Raw genomic sequence first — 24,585 nt, forward strand, 5'->3', positions numbered from 1 at the left:
AAAAATGTTGTTGCTTTATATCAAAAGAGACAGAACAATTGTGAAGCTTGATTGGTCAGTTGAAATGGTTGTGCGCTGAGATCAGACCAGAGGTTAGCTTTAATGTATTGGCATTGAGTACTGTGATGAAAACTCTAAAGTCGAGAATGTTAAAGGGAAATGAAACATCTGAAAAAAAAATGTTTTTAAACTCCCAAAGGTTACCCAAAGAAACTAGTGATTGATCCTGGGGATGTGATGCTTCACGTGCTAATCTTCCTGATGGGTGTTATAGTACATGTTATGTTCAAATGGTGCCCTTAGTTTGGGAAGCTTAGAAATTAAAAAGGGTTGTTAAAAATACTTTACCTCCCAATAAGAGCCTGGGTTTTAGCAGTGTTTAGAGCCATAGAGGTTTACAGCATGGGACCAGGCCCTTCGGCCCAACTTGACCATGCCGTGGCTATGGGATTCTTTTTGTCAAATTTTTATGTGAGTTTCTGTACAAGGGATGTATGTGTCATTGAATATTATGTAGATAAGCACTCGCCGAGGGATAATGTACTTTCTACGAAACATGTGGGAGATATTTCATGGTGGGAACGTAGGCCTGGAGAGTCGACAAGAGCCCCATGCAGCTTGTTTCAGGGAGTGCTTGCTGATTAAAGTGTCACTCAAGCACTTAACTGGGCTGAATGGGTATTCCCCAGGATCAGCACTTCACAACTGCAGGTTGTGTTTGCTGCTTGCTCCTACTGGTGGCTGCAGATGCCTGGAGGCTGCTGTTACTGTTTCCTTTCTTTTCTGTAGCTGGAGAGAAAGATAATTTTTTCTAAGATTCCTGGATCCTGGAATACCGGGCTCAGGGGGACACATGAGTCCAGTTTGAAGCAAGAAGACACTGTGGACCTGGTGTGCATCATTGATCCAAATGGATCACCTGATGACACCATTGAAGAAATGCTTTTGCAGATTGCTGATGCTTTTGTTGCTGGTGTGGTGAGTGCTGCATGTAACTGGCACGTCACCAGGGGCTAAAAATGTTGGAAGGCACAGATGTTTAACTGCACCTTGAATGACAGTGTAATATGTGGATATCAAGATTTGGTTTCAATGAGGCTGGGCTGTGTGGAAGGTCCTGCACAGCTAAGGCCCCTGGACGAAGATTGGCACTGAAATGTAGAACAAGGGGCGTCATTCTCCGACCCCCCAGCGGGTCGGAGCATGGCCGTTGGCCGCCGTGAATCCCGCCCCCGCCGGTTGCCGAAGTCTCCGGTACCGGATATTCGGCGGGGGCGGGAATCGGGCCGCGCCGGTTGATGGGGCCCCCCCCCCGCTGGATTCTCCGGCCCGGATGGGCCGAAGTCCCGCCGATAAATTGCCTGTCCCGCCGGCGTGGATTAAACCACCTTTTGAACGGCGGGACAAGGCGGCGTGGGCGGGCTCCGGGGTCCTGAGGGGGGCGCGGGGCGATCTGGCCCCGGGGGGTGCCCCCACGGTGACCTGGCCCGCGATCGGGGCCCACCGATCCGCGGGCGGGCCTGTGCCATGGGGGCACTCTTTCCCTTCCGCCTCCGCCACGGTCTCCATCATGGCGGAGGCGGAAGAGACTCTCTCCACTGCGCATGCGCGGGAAACTGTCAGCGGCCGCTGACGCTCCCGCGCATGCGCCGCCCCGAGATGTCATTTCCGCGCCAGCTGGCAGGGCAACAAAGGCCGTTTCCGCCAGCTGGCGGGGCGGAAATTCCTCCGGCGTCGGCCTAGCCCCTCAATGTTGGGGCTCGGCCCCCAAAGATGCGGAGCATTCCGCACCTTTGGGGCGGCGCGATGCCCGTCTGATTGGCACCGTTTTGGGCGCCAGTCGGACATCGCGCCGTTTCGGGAGAATTTCGCCCAAGTAATGCATTAATGGACAGATCATTTCTACAACAAATTCCTGGACATGATATCACATACCATGTGTTGGTCTTTTTTGTTCCTTGAAAAAGCACGAGGCATCTTTGAATGAGGGACTCCTGTGCAAGTAATACTACACAGGTTGACTTGCCCTGCTTCCCGCACGAAAAGCCGGGATTCGAACCCGGGTCCTCAGCGCCGTAGGCAGCAATGCTAACCACTGTGCCACGTGCCGCCCCACTTAACACTTTCTAAATACACCAATTTAAACTGTGGTTGTGGGGTTAGTAGGTACTTGCTTTGAACCTGTATCTCTGTAAATAACTGCTCATAGAAGTGTGTAAAGATTAGCTCCAGTTATATCCTTCATTAACTGACTTTCTGCAATATAGTGTCTGAGACCGCTAAAATTACTCGCACAGGCAGTACTATCTAGTCCTTTGGAAGCAATTAGTCTAGAAAAGAATAAAACTTGCAGCAGAGACAGTATTGTTCCCATATTGTTTATGGTTTGAAATGCAGTTATCTTTCAGAAAGCATCAAGTCAGGTCCCCAGTTGTTGCCCTGATTGAGTTGGTTCATGCTGGCAAAGGACACATCAAACTTCAATCTGTCTTCATCCATTCTTGCCTCAGCGCAGTAGGTTCTAGCGAAGCTGACTACACCTTTATTGGTGTATTTCATTCAATCCTGCCACCACCCACTTCAGGTTTTACTGGACCACCTCTTGCCCTTGACACAGCTGTGTTTGACAGCAGTAAGGAACTTGGAGGCAAGCAAGGCCTTTGTATAATTATGTCATCTGAAGGCGACCGTCTGATTAACAGAAAGCGCTACATAGCATTCAATTAAATCTTTTCTTCCAGAAGCTGTCAGCCTTAACAGCCTCTCACGGTTCATTGCTCTTTTTTTGCGTGCTCCAGTGCCGGTCATTCTTTCCATTCACAATATCCAGTCTGTGTAATAATTGTAAAATTTTCTACTGATACCTGTTTTAAAAAATATCCAGAGTCACTCTCAAAATTCAGAAAGTGGAAGAAATCTGTTCCCCTTGAAAACTCCTTGGAATATAATAAATCTTTGAGGATAATGAATGGGATATGTCAGATGATGTAAGAATATTTATTGTACAGGCAACAATGTTCCTGTAGTCATTTAATCGCAGTAGAGAATGAGGTCAAAGATGGGGGTGAGCCACTCCGTATATTTCTTATTGTGAACCCCCGCAGTTCCGCATCTGTATTTGGAATGCAGGCCCACTGACTATTTCGTTCCCGCTAGTATCAATTTAAATTAACCTAAAACCAAGTTCTCGAAGCTTTTAACCTGCTGCACCCCTCAGATATATTAGACATCACATACAGTGCAATACTGTCTTCTACTCCTGCCTACTATACCACAACTTGTCATGTTTACCATTCCAAACCTCTTTCAGTACAATATTAACTGGCCCTTCATTAAGTGCAGTGTCGCCTGATGTAGCACACCCTTCAGTCAGTGCAGTAACAGGGCTCTCAAACCTTTTGCTTCTGTGGCTCCGCTCCCATTTTATAAATATTTTGTGGACTCGTGTGACACAATACAGGTACATTTTAGTGTGGAAATTTGTCTTACAATTAAATGTATATATTTATCATTTTTGTTTCATTTACTTAATATGACGCGGAGATTGATTGCCTTATCTCCATTGCAAGAGTCCTGCATGCAAGAGGATAGAAACTAGATCTAGGAAGTGAATCACAGCGCCAAGGACTCGGGCTCGATTCCAGCCCCGGATCACTATCCATGCGGAGTTTGCACATTCTCCTCGTGTTTGCCTGGGTCTCACCCCCACAACCCAAAAAGATGTGCAGGGTAGGCGAATTGGCCACGCTAAATTGTCCCTTAATTGGAAAAAAAGAATTGGGTACTCTAAATTTATTTTTTAAAAGAAAGTGAACCACAAGCTTTCATATCCTTCCAACAGGGTGAAGGAGGCCTTACAAAATAAGATTGCCATAATATGCACTGTTGGGTGCATTTGTGTAACTTGATTTAGAGATGTTTCTCTTTATATGTACTCAGCTTAGTGATTTCAAAGTATTGCTGTTAGGGCCTTATTAATTTAAGGCAGTAGGCAGTTCAGGAAACAATGTCAGATAATGCATCAATATTTTAGTATTTAACACAGTCTTTGAAGAGTGTTGTTATGGGCCAAGGTTTAGAGAACCCCAAAATGTATCATGGAGTTCACCTGACCCACAACTTTTACTAGATTGTGGTATGGGGAGCACGGCCCACTCTACAGGTGTGGTACAGCAGAAATGGAAAAGTATTTTTTAAAGCAAAACAATGTTTGTTCTATGAACTCAAGTTAACCTTTTTAAAACATACAGTGAACATCTGAGCAACCATTAATTCAAATACAACCCCCAAAGAATACACTACGTAACCCTTTAAGCTTTCCTTTTAACATCCGTAAGACTTAAAACACCTTTTACCAGAAGCACATCAGGTTAAAGTCACTACTGTTATTAGTTTTAAATCACCAGGATCGATTTACAGTCTTTAGATTACAGAGAGAGACTTTAATACACCCTTTGGCTGTGACTGCAGCTATCCAGCTCTGAAAACGAAACTAAAACACACCCTGCAGCAAACAGCCTAAAACGAAAGTAAAAAGCTGACAGGCAGCCCAGCTCCACCCACACTCTGGCATCACTGATAAACACCCATTTCTTAAAGGTACATTTCTTAAACACCCACTTCTTAAAGGCACTCTCACATGACAGTGTGAGAACTACTTAATATATTAGTCATTAAGTCTACTTCAGATGATTTAAATCCCAATGATAACCTCACACTCTTTAAATGATAACTGAAAATTGGATGCAATTTTATTTTTCAACTATCATCAAGTCAGGGACTAACACCAGAATCCACCCAGAACCAGTCCTAAACGCTAGCATTGCTGACACCCATTGAAGTGAGTGGATGTAAAGCGTAAGCTCTCATTTTGTGATTCTATTGTGATAACTGATGGCTTATTACTCACTTGATACTGCTTTGTACCAAATGGAATGAGGAACACCCTGATATTTTTGCCCTGTTAATGATAATCTGAATGTCCTCTCTGTTGTCTAAATATTGGCGTATCTCTCTCTTCACCGGATCTTGCCCCCCACCCCTCCCCGGCACAATGGTGTCTCCTGGCCCTACCCCATCTGTAATTACTGCATTAATTGGCTTTGCATTGCCTGTCCAAAACGTCTAATTAATCAGACAACCAGACTGTCCACATCTAACTAAAAAGTGCCAATTAAGGAGGGCAGCAGATTGAGATGATGGATAAAATGGCTATTTCCAGTAGCCCCTTTAAAATCTAGGGGGCCCCTGTGATACAGCACATCCCTTATTCAAGTAAGTATTGTCTGTGGTAGCAAACCGCTCATTCACTCTTAGCACCCGGTATCATGCCCCCATTCAATGCAGTTTTACCTGAGATAGCATGCCCCTTAATCTAGGTAATACTGACTGATTTTAGCATACCAATCATTTTGTGACAGCCCTTATTTACTGCACAGTGTTGGATATTCTACATCCTTCCCCTGCTACAATACCCTCCGATCTTTTCTAAACCTCTCTCATTGCCACACTGTCTATCTCATGTGCTTTCTCACTGGCCCCTTATTGGTACAGGTGACTCAGGGACAGATGGAGGACTGCATTAAGCAAGAATTTGCAAAAATGAGGCAGCTGGTGACTGAGGAAGAGCGCAAGGCCCTTCACCTGGTAGACCTACAGGAGGCAGTGGCTACAGCACACGTAGCTGAGCTGATCGCTGAGATTAACGTCACCATGGAGAAGCTTACAGAGGAGATGCAGGAGATCACAAAGCAGCTCAATGCCTTCAACCAGCTGGCACTGCTGAAACCAAAGGTAAGTCCTGCCCGCTCACCTAACTGCAGTTATGTGTGCAAGGACTGAATGAGCAAAACCCGTCAGGATGCCGCTGACTACCCCAATTTCAATTGAAGCTCCCACTGCAAAGCAACTGTGTCACACCAACACTGAAAGGATCACCAACTGCTGCTCAGGTGAAAGATCAGATAGAAAATCTGGATTGACGTCAAAGCGTCTGTTCACACTGCAAGGAAATTATAATTAATATTTTAAATCGACACAGTTGCTCAAATAACTTTACTCGTATTTTGAACACTCCAGCTGCCAGTTTGACTTGCATTGACCTATCTCACATATATTGATGTCCTTCCTATGCTGATCTCCTTGTTCTGCTGGAATGGTAGATGTCAAATATTTATTACCCACCTGCGGTTTTTGCTCACCTTGGGTATCGAACGTTGTTGGTTCCATGGTCCCAAAGAAGGCTGGCAAGGTCAATGCATTTAAGTCTGCATGGCTGAAGGACCTGTGCTTGTCTTGAAGGATATATTATTTCAGAAAATTGGGTGCAGATCACGAGAGAGTGAAATAGGTCAATGGCAGTTGTGCAAACAGGACTCATGGTGAAAAGGTAGCCCATTTCACACTCAGCCTGATTTAAATGCGGCACAAATGCAAGCTATTTTTTTTCCTTGTAGATGTGTAGCACAAAATCCCATGTGTAAACTTCTAGAACAGCATTCAGTGTGATTGTAATCAATTGGGTCACACAAACTGATTGTTTGTATTGTTTCTTTTCAGGTCATTGAAGATAAACCCAGGTACAGTAATTTATGTGGTCCTCATTTTGAATGTAGCATTTTGTTGTATGTGACAAGAGGCACAACTATCAAGAACACTAATTCCCACCTGACTACTGCGTCATACATACTGACACTGGAACTGTGTGTTACAGAGACTGACACGGTAACTTTGTAATATGCAGACTGACACGGTCACTGTGTGTTATACAGACTGACACGGTCACTGTGTGTTATACAGACTGACACGGTCACTGTGTGTTATACAGACTGACACGGTCACTGTGTGTTATACAGACTGACACGGTCACTGTGTGTTATACAGACTGACACGGTCACTGTGTGTTATACAGAGACTGACACGGTCACTGTGTGTTATACAGAGACTGACACGGTCACTGTATGTTATACAGAGACTGACATGATCACTGTGTGTTATACAGACTGACACGGTCACTGTGTGTTATACAGACTGACACAGTCACTGTGTGTTATACAGAGACTGACACGGTCACTGTGTGTTATACAGACTGACACGGTCACTGTGTGTTATACAGACTGACACGGTCACTGTGTGTTATACAGACTGACACGGTCACTGGGTGTTATACAGACTGACACAGTCACTGTATTATACAGAGACTGACACGGTCACTGTGTGTTATACAGACTGACACGGTCACTGTGTGTTATACAGAGACTGACACGGTCACTGTGTGTTATACAGACTGACACGGTCACTGTGTGTTATACAGAGACTGACACGGTCACTGTGTGTTATACAGACTGACACGGTCACTGTGTGTTATACAGAGACTGACACGGTCTCTGTGTGTTATACAGACTGACACGGTCACTGTGTGTTATACAGAGACTGACACGGTCACTGTGTGTTATACAGACTGACACGGTCTCTGTGTGTTATACAGACTGACACGGTCACTGTGTGTTATACAGACTGACACGGTCACTGTGTGTTATACAGATTGACACGGTCACTGTGTGTTATACAGACTGACACGGTCACTGTGTGTTATACAGAGACTGACACGGTCACTGTGTGTTTTACAGACTGACACAGTCACTGTGTGTTATACAGACTGACACGGTCACTGTGTGTTATACAGATTGACACGGTCACTGTGTGTTATACAGACTGACACGGTCACTGTGTGTTATACAGAGACTGACACGGTCACTGTGTGTTATACAGAGACTGACACGGTCACTGTGTGTTATACAGAGACTGACACGGTCATTGTGTGTTATACAGAGACGGACACGGTCACTGTGTGTTATACAGAGACTGACACGGTCACTGTGTGTTATACAGAGACTAACATGGTCACTGTGTGTTATACAGAGACTGACACGGTCACTGTGTGTTAGACAGAGACTGACACGGTCACTGTGTGTTATACAGAGACTGACACAGTCTCTGAGTGTTATACAGACTGACACGGTCACTGTGTGTTATACAGAGACTGACACGGTCACTGTGTGTTATACAGAGACTGACACGGTCATTGTGTGTTATACAGACTGACACGGTCACTGTGTGTTATACAGACTGACATGGTCACTGTGTGTTATACAGACTGACACGATCACTGTGTGTTATACAGAGACGGACATGGTCACTGTATGTTATACAGAGACTGACACGGTCACTGTGTGTTATACAGAGACTAACATGGTCACTGTGTGTTATACAGAGACTGACACGGTCACTGTGTGTTATACAGAGACTGACACGGTCACTGTGTGTTATACAGAGACGGACACGGTCACTGTGTGTTATACAGAGACTGACACGGTCACTGTGTGTTATACAGAGACTGACACGGTCACTGTGTTATACAGATTTAATAATAAGGTAGTTTACATATCCTTATTTTTTCTCTGCCCTTATCCCCAGTTTGTCTACATATTCTACAGTTCAACTCATACAGCGTCACTTGGTGATCTTCCACACAGCTGTGGTTGTTTCTTTGAACAATATAACACACCCCTCTCTTTTTTCAACCCTTTTCTCTCCCGTTTGAGAACATTGTAACAAGGAATATTGAGTTGCCATTCCTGCCCTTCTTTCAGACACGATTCAGCATGATATCATATTCCAAATCTCTACCTCTGCACTGAACGTACCTGTCATATTCGCTGGACTCCTTGCATTGAACTTTATACCGCTAATTGCGATAATTCCTGTGACAATTCCTTCATTGTCTATTTTCTAGCCTTTGGCCACAATTCTCTTGCCACGTTGTGCTCAAGCGAGAGCACAACACGGCCGGAGAATCCCGAGAGAGCACCTCATGGCATTCACCCAAGTCCCGGGAGATGTCGGAGTCGGAACTCCACCCAAAAGAGGTGTGACAAAATGACACTCACGGAACCAGGTCATAAACCTACCTACCACCTACCTGCCCACGATCCACTCGCCTCTCTCGATTCTCCGACCTCCCCAGGGAGGCTGCAGCCAGGAACCATTCAGCACTGGTCCACACAAATGTGGACCAGACAGAACAGCACCGCGTGGTCTCCCAGGCTATTGGACACCCCTGGTGGTCAGGGTAAGCGCAGGTGGCTCACTGATCCTTCCTGTGGAACGTGGGCACCTTGGCGCTGCCACCCTCGCACAGTCAAGGTGCCCAGGTGGCACTGCCAAATCGGCAGGGCCCCTGCCTGGGTGCCAGGGTGGCAGTGCAAGGGTGCCTGAGTGCCAGAGTGGTCGGAGGCCGAGGGGGACCATGCCCATGCATCCGGGAGGTTGGGGGTGGGGGGCGGTAGTGACGGGTGGGGGTCCTGGAAGAGAGGGTGTGCTCTAAGGGGGCTTGCGGGGGGGCAAGGACCCCATAATGGGGTGTCCTCACTTGGTAGGAAAGGGGTGTGGGGTAGTGCCCATATGTGTGCAGGGTGGCATTACCCAAGGGTGCGGGCTGTGGGGGACCCACAAGCTCACTTAGAGATCACACCACCCTTCCAAAATGGCCGCCCGATCTCAGCGTTCAGCTCCCCAGTGCTAAAAGAAATTCTAAGTGTAGGTTAAACCGGTGAGAAACTCCCCAGAGCCCAAAAAAGTGACTCAGTGCCATTGACTACTGGTGGGGAACTCGCCGGCAGAGGGGAAACTCTCTGAAAAGTCCGCCACAAATTAACTTAGAAACATTTCCGGAAAATAGCACCCTGTGTTTCACCTGCATTTCATACTGGCTTACTAATTTTCTAATTTTACCAATATTTAATTATTGGGATCTGTGTGTTGTATTGAGACTTTGTTCGGTAAAGACTGACATGGGCACTCTGCATAATATTGGTGTATAAACTGTTTGAACCCCTTGATTAGATTCCTGTGAATCCGCCAGAATGTTTTTCAAAGTTCTTCCCATAATTTGAAATATCATTATGTTCTCAGATATACCAATGATTCTCTCTGGAGGTTTGGAATAGTTTGAAAATATTTTTGCTTTTGAATTTATTCCTTTCCAAAAGGAGCCCGAGCCCTTATTGCAAAAAATTCCTAATTCCTACTTGATGACAAATATTCCACCTTTGTGTTCCCTTGGCTTTCAGTTACCAAAATATAACAATCATAAACATCAGAGCATTTGTATGCTGCAGAATACGCCAGGGAAGGCCTGCTCATATTGTGTTGGCACCTAGTGAGTTTTAATTTCCTCCTGTTCTTGGGAAAGCTTGCAATTATCATCGTCTGTGATTTCATCTTTCTTTGACTGGGATCTGTCCCAAATTTCAGAGATTTCCCCAGTGGTGTTGGGTTACATGGAACACTGGGGTTTAAAGATGGCATCAGCTAGATACTATAAGAGCAGTGTGTTCTTAAAGTAAGACTTTAACATAATCATTATCATTCAGAGGAATAATTTTCATATTGTGAAGTATAAGCAAAGGCAGTGCTGGGCGAGACAGCCTTGTTGTAAGAAAAGCTTCAACAACAAGGAGAGCTAGTGTTAAAGCTCATTTTAAGTTCAGCAAGTTCTGGTTGATGTGGCCTGCACCATAGCTTTAATCAGTGTGCTAAAGGGGTCCATGTGTCTTGGGCGACTTGTTTTTATTGTGCCTCTGTAGCACTTTGGGATTTTCTTCTCAGTCAACAGTACAAGCTATTGCTGCGATAAATACATAGTAGTTGTGAACTTCTCATACTTGCAGTATGCTGTTCAACTTCCGCGTATAGGCGTACCTGTCATACATACTCTCTCAGATATACGTGTACATTTTAAATGTATGTACTGCAATTCCTCATACCTCTCCCACTATATATTATTTGCATCCACGTATTGCAATACCCAGGTATGCTGCGTATGCATATATTTTATTTACACGTACGGTGTGCACCTCATGCCTCTCTTGGTGGTCCATGGTATATACTGGTGTTGGATTCACTGTTGCAGTGAGCATGAGCCCTCATTGCTAAACCTTTATTGAAGTTTAATGCGAAAGGAATGCGTCACAAATCATACCTCATGCCTGAAAAATGGCAGGATGAATGGAAAATTATAATGCAATGATCTGAAGTAGATGTAGGAAGATAGTTCACTGCTGCAGGAGCATCCCAAGCAGGAACAACCACTGAATGGCAAGTCAACAAAGCCCAAAAAAACGATACAAAGCACTGGGGTTAATTTCTGGAAGAATCAAATTTCAAAAGAAGGGAAATGATGTGAAACAGTGTGGAACCTACGTCAAGTCTCGCAGAGTACTGAGCATAATTATAGTCTCCATATTACAAAGATACAGAGAAGCACCGGGGAAAGCGCAAAGAAAAATTGCAACTATGACACCAGAATGCAACAATCAGGTTAGATTGAAAAAGCTGAGCTTCTTTTCTGCGGGAAACCGACAACTAATAGATAAGAGCTCTTTAAAATTATGAAGTGCATCAATAGGGTGGACAGATAGAAAATGGTTCCACGTAGAGGCGAATCCAAAACTAGGGTCAATAATTACAAGATAGTCATTGATTTATCCAATAAATAATTTAGAAGAAACCTCTGTACCTAGAGAGCTGTTAGAGTGTGGAACTTGCTACAACATGGAGTAGTTAAGGCGAAGAGCATTGATGCATTTAAGAAAAGCCTACCTTAATACATGAGGGAGAAAGGAATAGAAGGATAAGTTGATAGGGTTAGATGCAGATAAGTGGGAGGAATCTCGTTTGGAGCATAAGCAGCAGCATAATCATTTGGGCCAAATGACCAGTATCTGTACTGCAAAATTCAATGTAGTACAATGTCTTGCCCCTTGCTGCATCCCCCAGCATTATTATTTTCAATGTGCAGCAACATCTGGTCTTACAGGTCCATGAACATAAGTGCCACTTGGGTGGGAACTGTAAATCTGGCTGCTTGGTTCATGGCCATGCTCTATTTCTAGCTGTGCCGTTGCTCGCTGTCCAATTGTGCATAGAGCATAAAGTCCATTTAAAAATATGTTCCAGACTTTTCCCTCTCATTGTTGCATTTGTATTGATCAAGTAACGATGTGGGAAATCCATGTTTTCCTTGCAATCACATGGACTTGCTGTTGGCTAATCTGACAAATGGGGAGAAGGTGATTGCGCATGTACATATTCTACCATCTTGCCCAGCACTGCTTCGCCAATGTCTCTATAGCTCCAAGCCCCACTCCAGACACACGGGCACAAAATCTCAGCTGACACCGCAGTTCAATACTGAAGAAATGCTGAACTGTCAGGGATGGCATCTTTTGGATGAGATATTAAACCAGGTCCTGACTGCCTGCTCAGGAGGACACAAAATGTCCCCTGACATTATTTCACAGGAAAGCAGGGACATTATTCTTTGTGCCCTGGCCAATTAATCCCTCAATCAGCATCACCAAAATGAATGATCTGGTCATTACCTCATTGTTGTTTCTGGATCTAGCTGTTTTCAGATTGACTGTAAAACAAGGCTCATCATTACTAATGGTGACAATAGTGGACAGACATTTGGCACATTGATAGAACATCCTTTGTTCACTGTTTAGTGGAGGTGGTAACCCATTTAATATAATGGGCAGAGGAACATCTGTCGAATGCATTCAGCACTCATCACTTTTATTGTCAATATTAATCTCTGGCTTATTGGTTCTCTCAGCTCTTGTCAAAAATATTTTCTGTCGTAGAAATCAAAAATAGTCACAGGCTGCAGCCATTAAAAGAGTCAGGAGTGTGAAGAAAGATAGCTTGGAAGAATCAACTGAATTTTAGGCTCTCTGGGGTCCTCACTGCCTGCAATCTGAGGTTTGCAATCTGTTACACTCTTATTCAATATTAACATCTTCCCCCCATTTCCCAGTGGAATACATAGTATAAGGAATAAAACAAGTGAATTAAAAGGGTGAATTCAGCTTGGAGTATGAGGTACTGGCTGTAACTGAGAGCTGTGTATAAACTGGGGATGACTGGGAAATATATATTCCATGTTATCAGGGGCGAAATTCTCCGGAAACGGCGCGATGTCCGCCGACTGGCGCCCAAAACGGCGCAAATCAGACGGGCATCGCGCCGCCCCAAAGGTGCGGAATGCTTCGCATCTTTGGGTGCCGAGCCCCAACATTAAGGGGCTAGGCCCGCGCCGGACGGATTTCCGCCCCACCAGCTGGCGGAAAAGGCCTTTTGTGCCCCGCCAGCTGGCGCGGAAATAACATCTCCGGGCGGCGCATGCGCGGGAGCGTTAGCGGCCGCTGACAGCATTCCCGCGCATTCCCCCCGGGGCCAGATCGCCCCGCGCCCCCCCAGGACCCCGGAGCCCGCCCGCGCCGCCTTGTCCCGCCGGTAAGGTAGGTGGTTTAATTTACGCCGGCGGGACAGGCATTTTAGCGGCGGGACTTCGGCCCATCTGGGCCGGAGAATCGCGCGGGGGGGCCCGCCAACCGGCGCGGCGCGATCCCCGTCCCCGCCGAATCTCCGGTGCCGGAAACTTCGGCAACCGGCGGGGGCGGGATTCACACCAGCCCCCGGCGATTCTCCGACCCGGCTGGGGGTCGGAGAATTTCGCCCCAGGTCTTTGACTAGACAGGGAAATTGGTAAAGGAAGGTGGTAAAATCCACTTGGGACCTATAGATTTGGAACAATCAGTCTCCCCATCAGTCTCGCCGAATACAAGCTCCCCTGCTAAGGGGGCTGGGATTTGAACTGTATTGTAAATTTAATTGCTTTGCTTTGTTTTCTTTTTCAATAATTCGGTTGGGATTCATTTGTGGCCCACAAAACTGGCGATGAGGATACAACTGGATTACTGTCAACACTGCTACACCATTGGGTGAACATCCTCCTTTACTCTGCTGACTAAAGTTTGAATTTTTTTTACGGATATGCCTTTATTTGGAAGATTGGACGTGTCTTATGCAAGCGCAGAGGATTGGACACAGTTCACAGAAGATATGCGTTACTTTTTCTGGGAGAACACTATCACAGATGTCGATCGACAGACAGTAACATTGCTGTGGAGCACATACTTATGCAGTGATAAAAAGCCTTATATATCCTACAACTTCGGACACTAAAACTTGTGAACCATTGGTAACCCTAATGGCACAACACTTCAATCCCTAAACCATCTGTAATAGTGCACAGATACTGTTTTAATACGGCAGAGGGGACCCGTGAAGAGTGTTACCGAGTTTTTGACGAGGCTACGAAAAGTAGCCAAATTTTGTAAATACGGGACAGAAGTCACATAGAGATCAGGGTGTCCTTTTAAAAGTGGCGGCCCGATCTCTTGAGTCCAGCTCCCCAGTGCGAAAAAAGAATTCTAAGTGTGGGTTAAACTGGTGAGAAACGCCCCAGGGTCTAAGAAGGGTCATTGAATAGCGGTGGGGAACTTGCCAGCATAGTCGGCAGGAAACTCCATGAAAAACCCGCCACAAATTAACTTCGAAATTTTGTGGGAGAATCGCGCCCTGAGCCTTCCCGACGTGATAACTCACCGGAGCCTATAGAGGGAGAGATAGGATGTTGTGGGTTGTGTGGACGCACGGGCTGAAAGAGCGCAAGACACAAGTCAGCCAGAGATCCGGGTGCCTGGTCGAGGCAGGTGTCAACCATTGGCTTCCACCTTCCACCTGGCCTAGCCAGAGGAGGGGTATATACAGCTGAATTGTGATGAGGCACCCCGAGTGGCCTCCATCAAGATAACTCTATACAGTTAGACAGTCACATGTGCAGGGTGGGTCTAGAGGGATATGGGCCAAATGCGGGCAAGTGAGACTAGCTTAGTGATAGAAACTGCGGCACAGACAAGCTGGGTCAAAGAGCCTGTTTCCATGCTGTAATCATCTGTGACTCTAACTGTGCAGATTAATGGGCATCCATTAAACATGGAGTTATAAACACGTTGTTGGAAAGCAGATTTTTGACAGGATAAAATCGGGGGTGTAGCAGTTGGATCTGCGGGACACTGAGGCACAATTACCGATGTATACCGGCGAACTGTTAGCATTGCAGGAACAACTATAGCATTGGTGGTCTACGGGCAATAGTTGGTTTCTCCCATTTAAAAAAAAATGTAATTCATTTTTACGGGATGTGGACATCTCTGGTTAGGCGCGCATTTATTGCCCATCCCTAGTTGCCCTTCAGAAGGTGGTGAGCTGCCTTCTTGAACCGCTGCAGTCCCTGAGTTGTATGTATACCCACAGTGCTGTTAGCGAGGGAGTTCCAGGACATTGACCCAGCAACAGTGAAGGAACAGCGATATATTTCCAAATAGGGTGGTGAATGACTTGGAGGGAAACCTCCAGGTGGTGGGATTTCCAGGTATCTGTTCCTCTTGTCCCTCTAGATGGTAGTGGATTTGGAAGGTGTTGTCTAAGGAACCTTGGTGAGTTACTGCAGTGCATCTTGTAGATGGTACACATGGCTATCACTGTTTGTTGGTGGTGGAGGGTTTCAATGTTTGTGGAAGGGGTAGCAATCAAGCGGGCTGCTTTGCCCTGAATGATGTCGAGCTTTTTGAGTGTTGTTGGAGGTGCACTCATCCAGGCAAGTGATGAGTGTTCCATTACTCTCCTGACTTGTGCCTTGTAGATGGTGGACAGGCTTTGGGGGGGATCAGGAGGTGAGCTACTCGCCGTAGGATTCCTAGTCTTTGACCTGCCCTGATAGACACAGTATTAATGTAGCTAGTCCAATTCAGTTTCTAATCAATAGTAACCTCCAGGATGTTGATTGTGGGAGATTCAGCGATAGTAATGCCATTGAATATCAAGGGGCGGTGGTTAGATCCTCTCTTGTGGGAGATGGCCTGCCACTTGTGTGGCGTGAATGTAACTTAAACTGCTGATGTTAAATAATTACTCTTGTAGAGGTCTTCACAGTAAAAGGTATGCCAGATACATGAGGAAAACTAACATTCACTCAAGTAGAAGAACGTGCTGGATTTAATATCAGTAGAATGTTGGTAAAGGAAAAAAAAATCATGAAACTGGAAATTGACAAATCTTCAGGAACAAATGATTTCCACACCCAGAAGTAAGTGAAGAAATTGCAGATAATTCTGTCATGATCAGCCAAAATTCTCTTGATTAAGGAATTTCCCTCTTGAGTTAGTCTAATGTCAGTTCTAGCAAAATCACTAGAATCTGTTATTAAGAAACAAGTGACTGAACACTTGAACAGAGAAAGCCAGCATGGCTAAAGCAAAGGTCATGTCTCACAAAAATTGATTCTTTTTTTGGGTGGAAGTAACTAACATTGTAGAGAAGTGAATGTCTCTGATATTAATATAAGCTTCCAGAAGACATTCATTCAATCAGGTTTCACACAAGGGATTGTTGGTAGAGATAAAGGCGTTTGGAATTGGAGACAACCTGTGTGACATAGGTATGGAATGGGTTAGGAGACAGACAGCAGTACATACACACCATTGACAAGATGTGTCAACCAATGTCCTCCAGCAATCTGTACTGGGACACTATGGGTGGGATTCTACGCAAACTGGCGGGGCGGGCAACTCCGGCGCGAAGGGGTGGCGTGAACCACTCCGGTGTCGGGCCGCCCCGAAGGTGCGGAATCCTCCTCACCTTCAGGGGCTAGGCCGGCGCCAAAGTGGTTTGCGCCGGCCGGCGTGGAAGGGGATTGGCGCCATGCCAACCGGTGCCGAAGGGCCTCAGCCGGCCGGCGCGCATTGGTGCATGTGCGGGAGCGCCAGCATGTGCTGGCGTCATCCCAGCGCATGCGTAGGGGGGTTCCTCTCCACACCGGCCATCGTGGACCGTTACACCGGCTGGCGTGGGGGAATAGAGTGCCCACAGGGGCACAGGCCCACCCGTAGATCGGTGGGCTCCAATCGCGGGCCAGGCCACTGTGGGGGCACCTCCCAGGGCCAGATCCCCCCGCGCCCCTCCGGGGACCCCGGAGGCCGCCCGCGGAGCCAGGTCCCGCCGGTAAGTACCTGTTGTAATTTACGCCGGCGGTACCGGCCGTAAATCATAGATTATCATAGAATTTACAGTGCAGAAGGAGGCCATTCGGCCCGTCGAGTCTGCACCGGCTCTTGGAAAGAGCACCCTACCCACGGTCAACACCTCCACCCTATCCCCATAATCCAGTAACCCCACCCAACACTAAGGGCAATTTTGGACACTAAGGGCAATTTATCAGGCCAATCTACCTAACCCGCACATCTTTGGACTGTGGGAGGAAACCGGAGCACCCGGAGGAAACCCACGCACACACGGGGAGGATGTGCAGACTCCGCACAGACAGTGACCCAAGCCGGAATCGAACCTGGGACCCTGGAGCTGTGAAGCAATTGTGCTATCCACAATGCTACTGTGCTGCCACTCGGCCCATCGTGGACCGGAGAATCGCCAGGGGGGGCGCTGCTAGCGGCCGCCGACCGGCGCGGCGCGATTCCCGCCAAATCCCCGGCGCCGGAGAATTCGGCAGCCAGCGGGGCGAAATTCACACCGCCCCCGGCGATTCTCCAATCCAGCAGGGGTCGGAGAATCCCGCCCCAGATTTTTCAATGACTTTGAAGTAACGGAGAACGTAATATCCAAGTTTATGATTATATTAAGCTGGTTGGCAGAGTAAATACTGTAGGTAGTAGGAGAAAGTTGCAACAGTATATTGATAAATTGAGTGAGTGAGAAAAACTGTGGCAGATAGAGTTCAATGTGGGGAAGGGCAAGTCATCCAATCTGAACCTGAAATCGATCTATCAGAGTGTTTCTAAATGGTGAGAAGCTATTCATTGTGATTGTGGCGGATCAGAGGGATTTATTGGTCCATGAAGTACTGAAGCTAGTGAGCAGATCATTCTTTGATTCATGTATGCTCTGTCCAAAGTCAGGTTCTGGGCTCTAATGATGCTTAATCATGAGTTATTTTCTTGCCAGTTTTTGTCAGTACTGGTTTGCCAATGCCTTCTACTCTCCGCGGCAGGGCATGGTGGCAGATCCCAACTCTACCTCAGCAGAATAGGAATTGAATCCAAAGTATTAACGTTATTCTGAACCATAAACTATCCGTCGAGCAGACTGAGCTAGCCAGCCCCCTCGTGAACAGGTACAGAAAATAATTTTAAACACTAATGGAATGTTGGTCTTCAACTTAAGAGGGCTGGAACTAAAGAGTGCATGTTCTGCAGTTGTACAAAACCTGGTTAGACAGCATCTGGAGTACTGTATTCCGATCTGGGCATCGGATGTCAGGAAACATCTTGGTAGAGATACATCACACATTCACCAGCATTATACCAAGGTTTAAAGACTTAAATTAGGAGGACAGCTCAGAAAAACTTGGCTTGTATTCCTTCAAGTTTAGAAGACTGAGGGGTGACCTAATATAGATGTTTAAAGTGATTAGGAGAAATGCTTGCACAGACTCAGCAATACAATATTTCTTCTGAGGGAAACCAGAACAAATAGCACACAATCTTACAAATAGAGCCATTTAGGAGTGAAATCAGAAAGCACGTTTTCATACAGGTTCCTCCAAAAGATTATGAACATTGGGCCAAGTGCATTTTCAAGCCAGATTAATTATTTTTGTACTGTAAGGGCATCACAAGATGTGGAGCAATGGTAGGTATAAGGAGTTCAGATGCAGATCGGCCATGATCTGACTGAATGGCAAAACAATCTCAGTACCCTTTCCCTGGCGATTTTAATTGTTTGAAATTCTTCCTTCCTTTCACCCATTGATTTAGTTATTTCTGGGATGCTATTTATGTCTTCGATAGTGACGACAACACAAAATTTCTGTTTAATTCATTCTTCATTTCTTTATTTCCCATTATTACTCTTGATGGCTCACTCTCGAGAGGATCAACGTTCCCTCTTTGATTGCCTGTATAAACTCTTACTGTCTGTTTCTATATTTATAGCTAGCTTTCTCGTATACTCTTAATTTCTCCCTTCTTGTTTTTTAGTCATTCGTTACTTTTTTTATTTTTTTATATTCTGTCCAATCTTCTGACTTGCCACTAACCTTGGCAGAATTGTATACTTTTTCTTTCAATTTGATACTATCTTTAACTTCTTTAGTTAGACACAAATAAGAGTTTTTCTTTCTCTCTTTCTTTCTTTCTCACTGGAATGTATCTTTACTGAGTGTTATGAAATATCTCCTTAAATGTCTTTTCACTGCATCTCTACCAGCATGGCCTTCTACCAGCGTGAGGATAGAATGTGACTTGGAGTGGAACTGGCCACAGCTCAACGAAACAGCATTTTCAGCTTCCCTTAAATAAAATGTCAACAGAAATGCCAGGATAGCAGAGCTCAATCTTCTCCCACCCTTCTTCACACTGGCAGTGTAGGTGAAACACAAACAGAGAAGGAACTTGAGCAAAACTGGAGAATCATCGAATCGAATCCCTACAGTGCAGAATGAGGCCTTTCAGCCCATTGAGTTTACACCGACCCTCTGACCGAGCACTCCACCCAAGCCCTCTTCCTGCTCTATCCCAATAACCCCTTAACCTAACCTACACATCCCTGGACACTAAGGGAAATTTAGCATAGCCAATCCACCTAACCTGCACATCTTTGGATTGTGGGAGGAAACTGGACCACCCGGAGGAAACCCACGCACACACGGGGAGAACGTGCAGACTCAGCACGGTCACCTGAGACCAGCATTGGCATTGAACCTGGATACCTGGCGCTGTGAGGCAGTAGTACTAACCACTGTGCCACAGTGCCGCCCCGTGCCGAACATTGTAAAAGAATATTGGTTCTCCAGGTCAAAGCCTTGAAGGATGGCACAGCGCAGAAAACAGTTGACAGAGGAAATTCAGTTCACCACCACCATGTCTATACTTGTATCTCTGCTTTATTCACTCTGCCCTTTCCACTTTTTCTTTGTCTGTTGTAGTTTCTTGCTCTATCTCACTTTGCTTCATTCATTCTGTTGCACTCATTAACTTTGCCTCTACTTTTGTCTTCATGGGGCAGGGATTTTCCAGCCCCCCTGCAGTGGGTTTTCTGGGGGCAGAGGCAGCTTGCCATTGGCCTCCGAAATCAATGGCCGTTGTATTGCTCGCTGGGGAACCCACGCGGTGTGGGGGGGGGGGTCACGTTAGGCTGAACCGGAAGATCCCACCGGCAGGAAGAACTAGAAAATCCCGGCTGTGGTCACGACCTCTCTTCACTCATTCTTGTTTACTTTGTCTGTTGATAATTTATCGTTCTTTTTCTCCTTCTGCTTCATTCATTCTCTATACCACTCATCGTGCCCCTCTTGAATCCTGTCCCTTCTACCTCTCTCAGTTTGTGCACCTGCCCCCGCTATATTTCTGTATCTGCTAGACTCAGTCTTGCTATATTCCTCTCAATCTGCTTCTCTTGCTTAAAATAAACCACATCCACACTGTACGTTTTATTTGATATTCAATTTATTTCTTTCATTTATATACACTAATGCTATCAACCCTTGAAACACTCACGTACATGTACAATACATACTTTATATTTGATTATAGTTGACTTCTGTTGACTAGACACTAATGTTTTCCAGCCTTGGGAGAATGCAATTTTGTCAGAGCCTTTATAATATGGTGATCACAACGTTAACCTGATAAAAGAGAATTCATGCTGGCTAATGAAGGTGATCCACTTATTTCTGTTTACAACGTTTTCTATTCGGGTGTTGCTGTGTATATGAAATGCACAGGAATGAATTCAACAGGCTGAACTCAGCAGTGCTGCTCTGGGCATTAATTTTCCTTGAAGGATAAAAGAATCAATACAAAGGCATTCCAACAGGCAGAAGGCTGAAGGAAATGGGGAAGGCAAAAAATCTGCCTGTGGCTTTTCTTCATAGACGAGCAGAGCCTGTGCGAATATTGCTCATTTCCACCTTGTTTAAAGGACCTTGGGGGTCCAATTAGTCCTCTGAACAGACATTACACAGCAGTCAGCACACGTCGAGCATAAAGCTGTGAGGTAGAGTGAGAGAAAAACCCAAAGCAGTTGTTTACTGGCCCTTATCTCCAACTCCTTTGTTGTTGCTTTCTCAGCTTTTCCGCTGCAGCTTTGTATACTCTCATGCCTTGGCTAATCAGCCCGCTGCATTCTGCTGCAAAAAAAAACTAAATAAAAGGTATTGTTCCATGTTCTGACTCATCCCCATCTCCTTCGAAAGTAAAGCTTCCACACTTAGAGATGCTGTGTTTGGTTGTGTCCTGAAGAAGAGATTCATTTTTTGTTTGCACTGGACTCATATTTTACGTGCACCGCATCTCAGGATACTTAAATCATAGAATCTCTACAGTGCAGAAGGAGGCCATTTGACCCATCGAGTCTGCACCGACCTTCCGAAGGAGCACCCTCCTAGGCCCGCTCCCCAGATAAACTGCACCCCTTGGTTGAATGACTTGCCCCCTTGCAGTTTACTGGCCACAATCCGCTCCGGAACAACTTGTGGCTGGTTTAGAACCTGGCAGCACGTCGACAATTGTTTTTTAAAATTTTTAATCTGATCCTTAAAGTTGCTAAGCCAATGCGCAGAGTGGATAGGGCAAACCCTTAATCCATCTCATTGCTTGCTCCTAAACACAATTAAAATCCAAACTGAAGCCAATTCATGGATTCCACAAGAGATACATACAAGATCCAAGCTGACAAAAAAAGACATTGCACCTCATCTTGGGCTTGATCTGACACTTGATCTTAGCCAAAAGACCGAGAAGCAGTGCATGTCCACAATTGTGCCTGAGAGTTTCACGGATGGATTCAACATCACAGATCCCTGCAAGAGACTATCTGGCTTCACTGCAGGCCATATTGGTCCATATTCCTCCATTTTCACTTCTGTAGCCTGATAGATTAACTGAATGTTTAAACTGATTTTCTTGTGCCTGTTTCATTGTGCGCCAGGTGCAGGGGCTACACAGTTTCCATGACGACCAGTCAAATTGACTCAATTTGCCTTAATTTCTGGAATTATCATTAATTATTTTGATTACTGAAGTGTGAGGCCAAGGGGCATTAACGCAGTATGACATAGATTGAAAATGCTTTTGTGTAAATAATGCTTTTCTCGCAAACTATTCAATTAAATTTGTGGGCAGAAAAGTAATTATTTTCTTCTACTCCCTTTTCCCATTGTGCTGTCTTGATCAATCAATCTGATGTGTCTCCTTGTTAATATGAATGGAGCAGGTTGTACAAAAGTTCAGTAACAATCTCATCTTCCAGTGCCCTTTGGGATCCGAGCTGTCAAGAGTTAAGGAGGCAGTACAAAGGAAATCTTGCACAAAGACCCAAAAGACCTTCCCTGTAGCCTTTTCTATCCTTTGAACCTGTTGAAGTTTGAAGATATAAAAAAGACAAATCATCTGAATGTGGTGAAATTAAGTTCTACAGCTCAGTCACCTATAAGCACCAAGGGTTTTCCACAGGACTGCTTGTCTCTAATAGGCAATAGGAAGTGGGCTTTACTGAAATGTGTCAGAAAACCTGACTATTTATTGGAGAGAATGCAGTTTAAACTCAAATATGAAACAGTGAGAAGACCCAGCAGCTGCATATCCTGAATTCCACCTTTGCCAATAAGTAATAGAGGCATCAGGTTGTCCGTGGCACAGAGCTAAAGAGTAAAATTATTCCCTTTAATTCCATTGGTGCATGGTAAATGATTCATCTTATAATTCCATCAGGTCAGCTGTCAGTCGCTTCCTTTCCAAATCAAATTTTCTCCTGTCTTTCCTTGTAGCTCAGAGCTATGACATTATGGATCAGTCTCCTGGCTTTTCCCTGAACTGTGTCTTGGGTTTGATTGTTGTCCCTTGATTCACAGTGAGCAGAACCAGTACTATCAGTGTTGGTGTTCCAAGAATCTTTCTTGAGAGGGACAGCTGATTTTAGGACCTATATTTTCCAAAGCTGTCCAGTATTGGAATGTGTCTCGCATCATATCCAGGCCTGTTGTTGATTAATTGATAGAGAATTATTGCTATGATGATTCAACAACTCCATTATCATTGTAACATGCAACTACTGGGAAGGTAGAAGACAAACTAGATGAACCAAAGATGTGTGAGTTAGGTGGATTTGGCATGATAAATTGACTGTAATGTCCAACGTTAGGTGGGGTAATGGGGTTACAGGGATGGGGTGGGGGAGTGAGCCTGGGTGGGGTGTGTCATGATATGCAGACACACACACAATGATATACAGGCAGGCACAGACAAGCAGCTAATGGACACAGAGAACAGGACATGACCAATAAGCAGGCAGGACACTCAGGGGTGGGATCTGACTATAAAAGACACGAGGCACTCACACTCCGCCTCTTTCCACTGATGAACATCTAGAGAGTCAGTCAAGGGTATTGTTACAATCTCACACCTCCACCACGTGGCTAAGAACTAGTCTGGTTCAGTCAGACAGAGTAACCACACTTAAATTAGCAGAGAGTCGAACTCACAGAGAACTGTGCTAACTGTGCTATTAGTTCAATAAACCTGATTGAACAAACTTCAAGGTCTGGAGTATCTTGATCTAAGCTGCATCCAGTTGCAGCCAGTGTTGTACCAGTGTACCTGACACAACATGATACCAGGAGACTACTAATTTAAGGTTGCTTACCTCAGTCCGTTGCGTGACGACCAGCAACTGTATCCCGGCACCATGGAGAAGATTCAGGCTCCTCACCAGCTCAGGACCTCCGGCCATCTCAGTGCCAACTGGCGGACATTCAAGCAAATGTTTCTGCTGTACATCGCAGCCTCAGACATCGAGGGTGCATCTGATGCAAGAAAGATCGTGCTTCTCCTCTCAACAGCGGGTGATCAAGCCATCAAACTCCTCAACCCGTTGAACTTCACCGAAGACCAGGACAAGACAAAGTTTCAGATCATCCTGGACATGTTTGATAGTCACTGTGAAGTGGACACCAATGAAACTTCGAGCGCTACATATTCAAACGTCTTCAAGGTAAAGATGAATCTTTCAATGCCTTCTTAACTAACCTCCGCCTGCTAGCGCTGTCCTGCAACTTTGGTGATATTGCTGACTCCATGATCAGAGACCAAATCGTGTTTGGAGTTCATTCTGATCCTCTGAGAGAGCAGCTCTTAAAAATCAAGCATATGACCCTGCCAGTCTCGATTGAAACATGTACAGTGCATAAGCACGCAAAAAAAAAAATCAGTATTCCCAATACAAATCGGCTGAAAATGAGAAACTTGCCTCCCACGAGGCAGAGAGTGTGCAGGCCATTTCCCGGATGCAGCGCCTCTGCATTGATGAAAGCGGCCATCTCGTGCGCTTTTCCCGGAGCCCCACGCATGCGCGATGCGAACGGGATAACGAAGCGGCCGACACCCACACTGCGCAGGTGCAGACGTCAGCCGACCGCACTGCACATGTGCGATGGCGTACACCGCGTCACAACGCCAACGTCATGACGTGCCCGAACTGCGGCAACATTCACTTAAAGGGACACTGTCCTGCAAGAGGCAGGCGATGTTTAAACTGCGGGAAGCCTGGACACTATGCAGCCGAGTGCAGGTCTGCACCACCAGTCAGAGGCCAGTGCTCCCAATT

At 45.7% G+C, this 24,585-nt stretch overlaps 1 protein-coding gene across 2 annotated transcripts in view; it reads left to right on the plus strand.

Moving 5' to 3' along the window:
* The window catches only part of trim44 (tripartite motif containing 44), a 150,547-nt gene that overhangs the window by 64,564 nt on the left and 61,398 nt on the right, over positions 1-24,585 (plus strand). For both annotated transcript variants that reach the window (XM_072518826.1, XM_072518825.1), the window contains exons 3-4: positions 5,554-5,793; positions 6,559-6,578. In XM_072518826.1, the coding sequence (XP_072374927.1) occupies positions 5,554-5,793; positions 6,559-6,578 (260 nt within the window). The remainder of the gene's footprint in view (positions 1-5,553; positions 5,794-6,558; positions 6,579-24,585) is intronic.

This window comes from Scyliorhinus torazame, chromosome 10 (assembly GCF_047496885.1).
Source record: "Scyliorhinus torazame isolate Kashiwa2021f chromosome 10, sScyTor2.1, whole genome shotgun sequence".
Taxonomy (NCBI): Eukaryota; Metazoa; Chordata; class Chondrichthyes; order Carcharhiniformes; family Scyliorhinidae; genus Scyliorhinus; species Scyliorhinus torazame.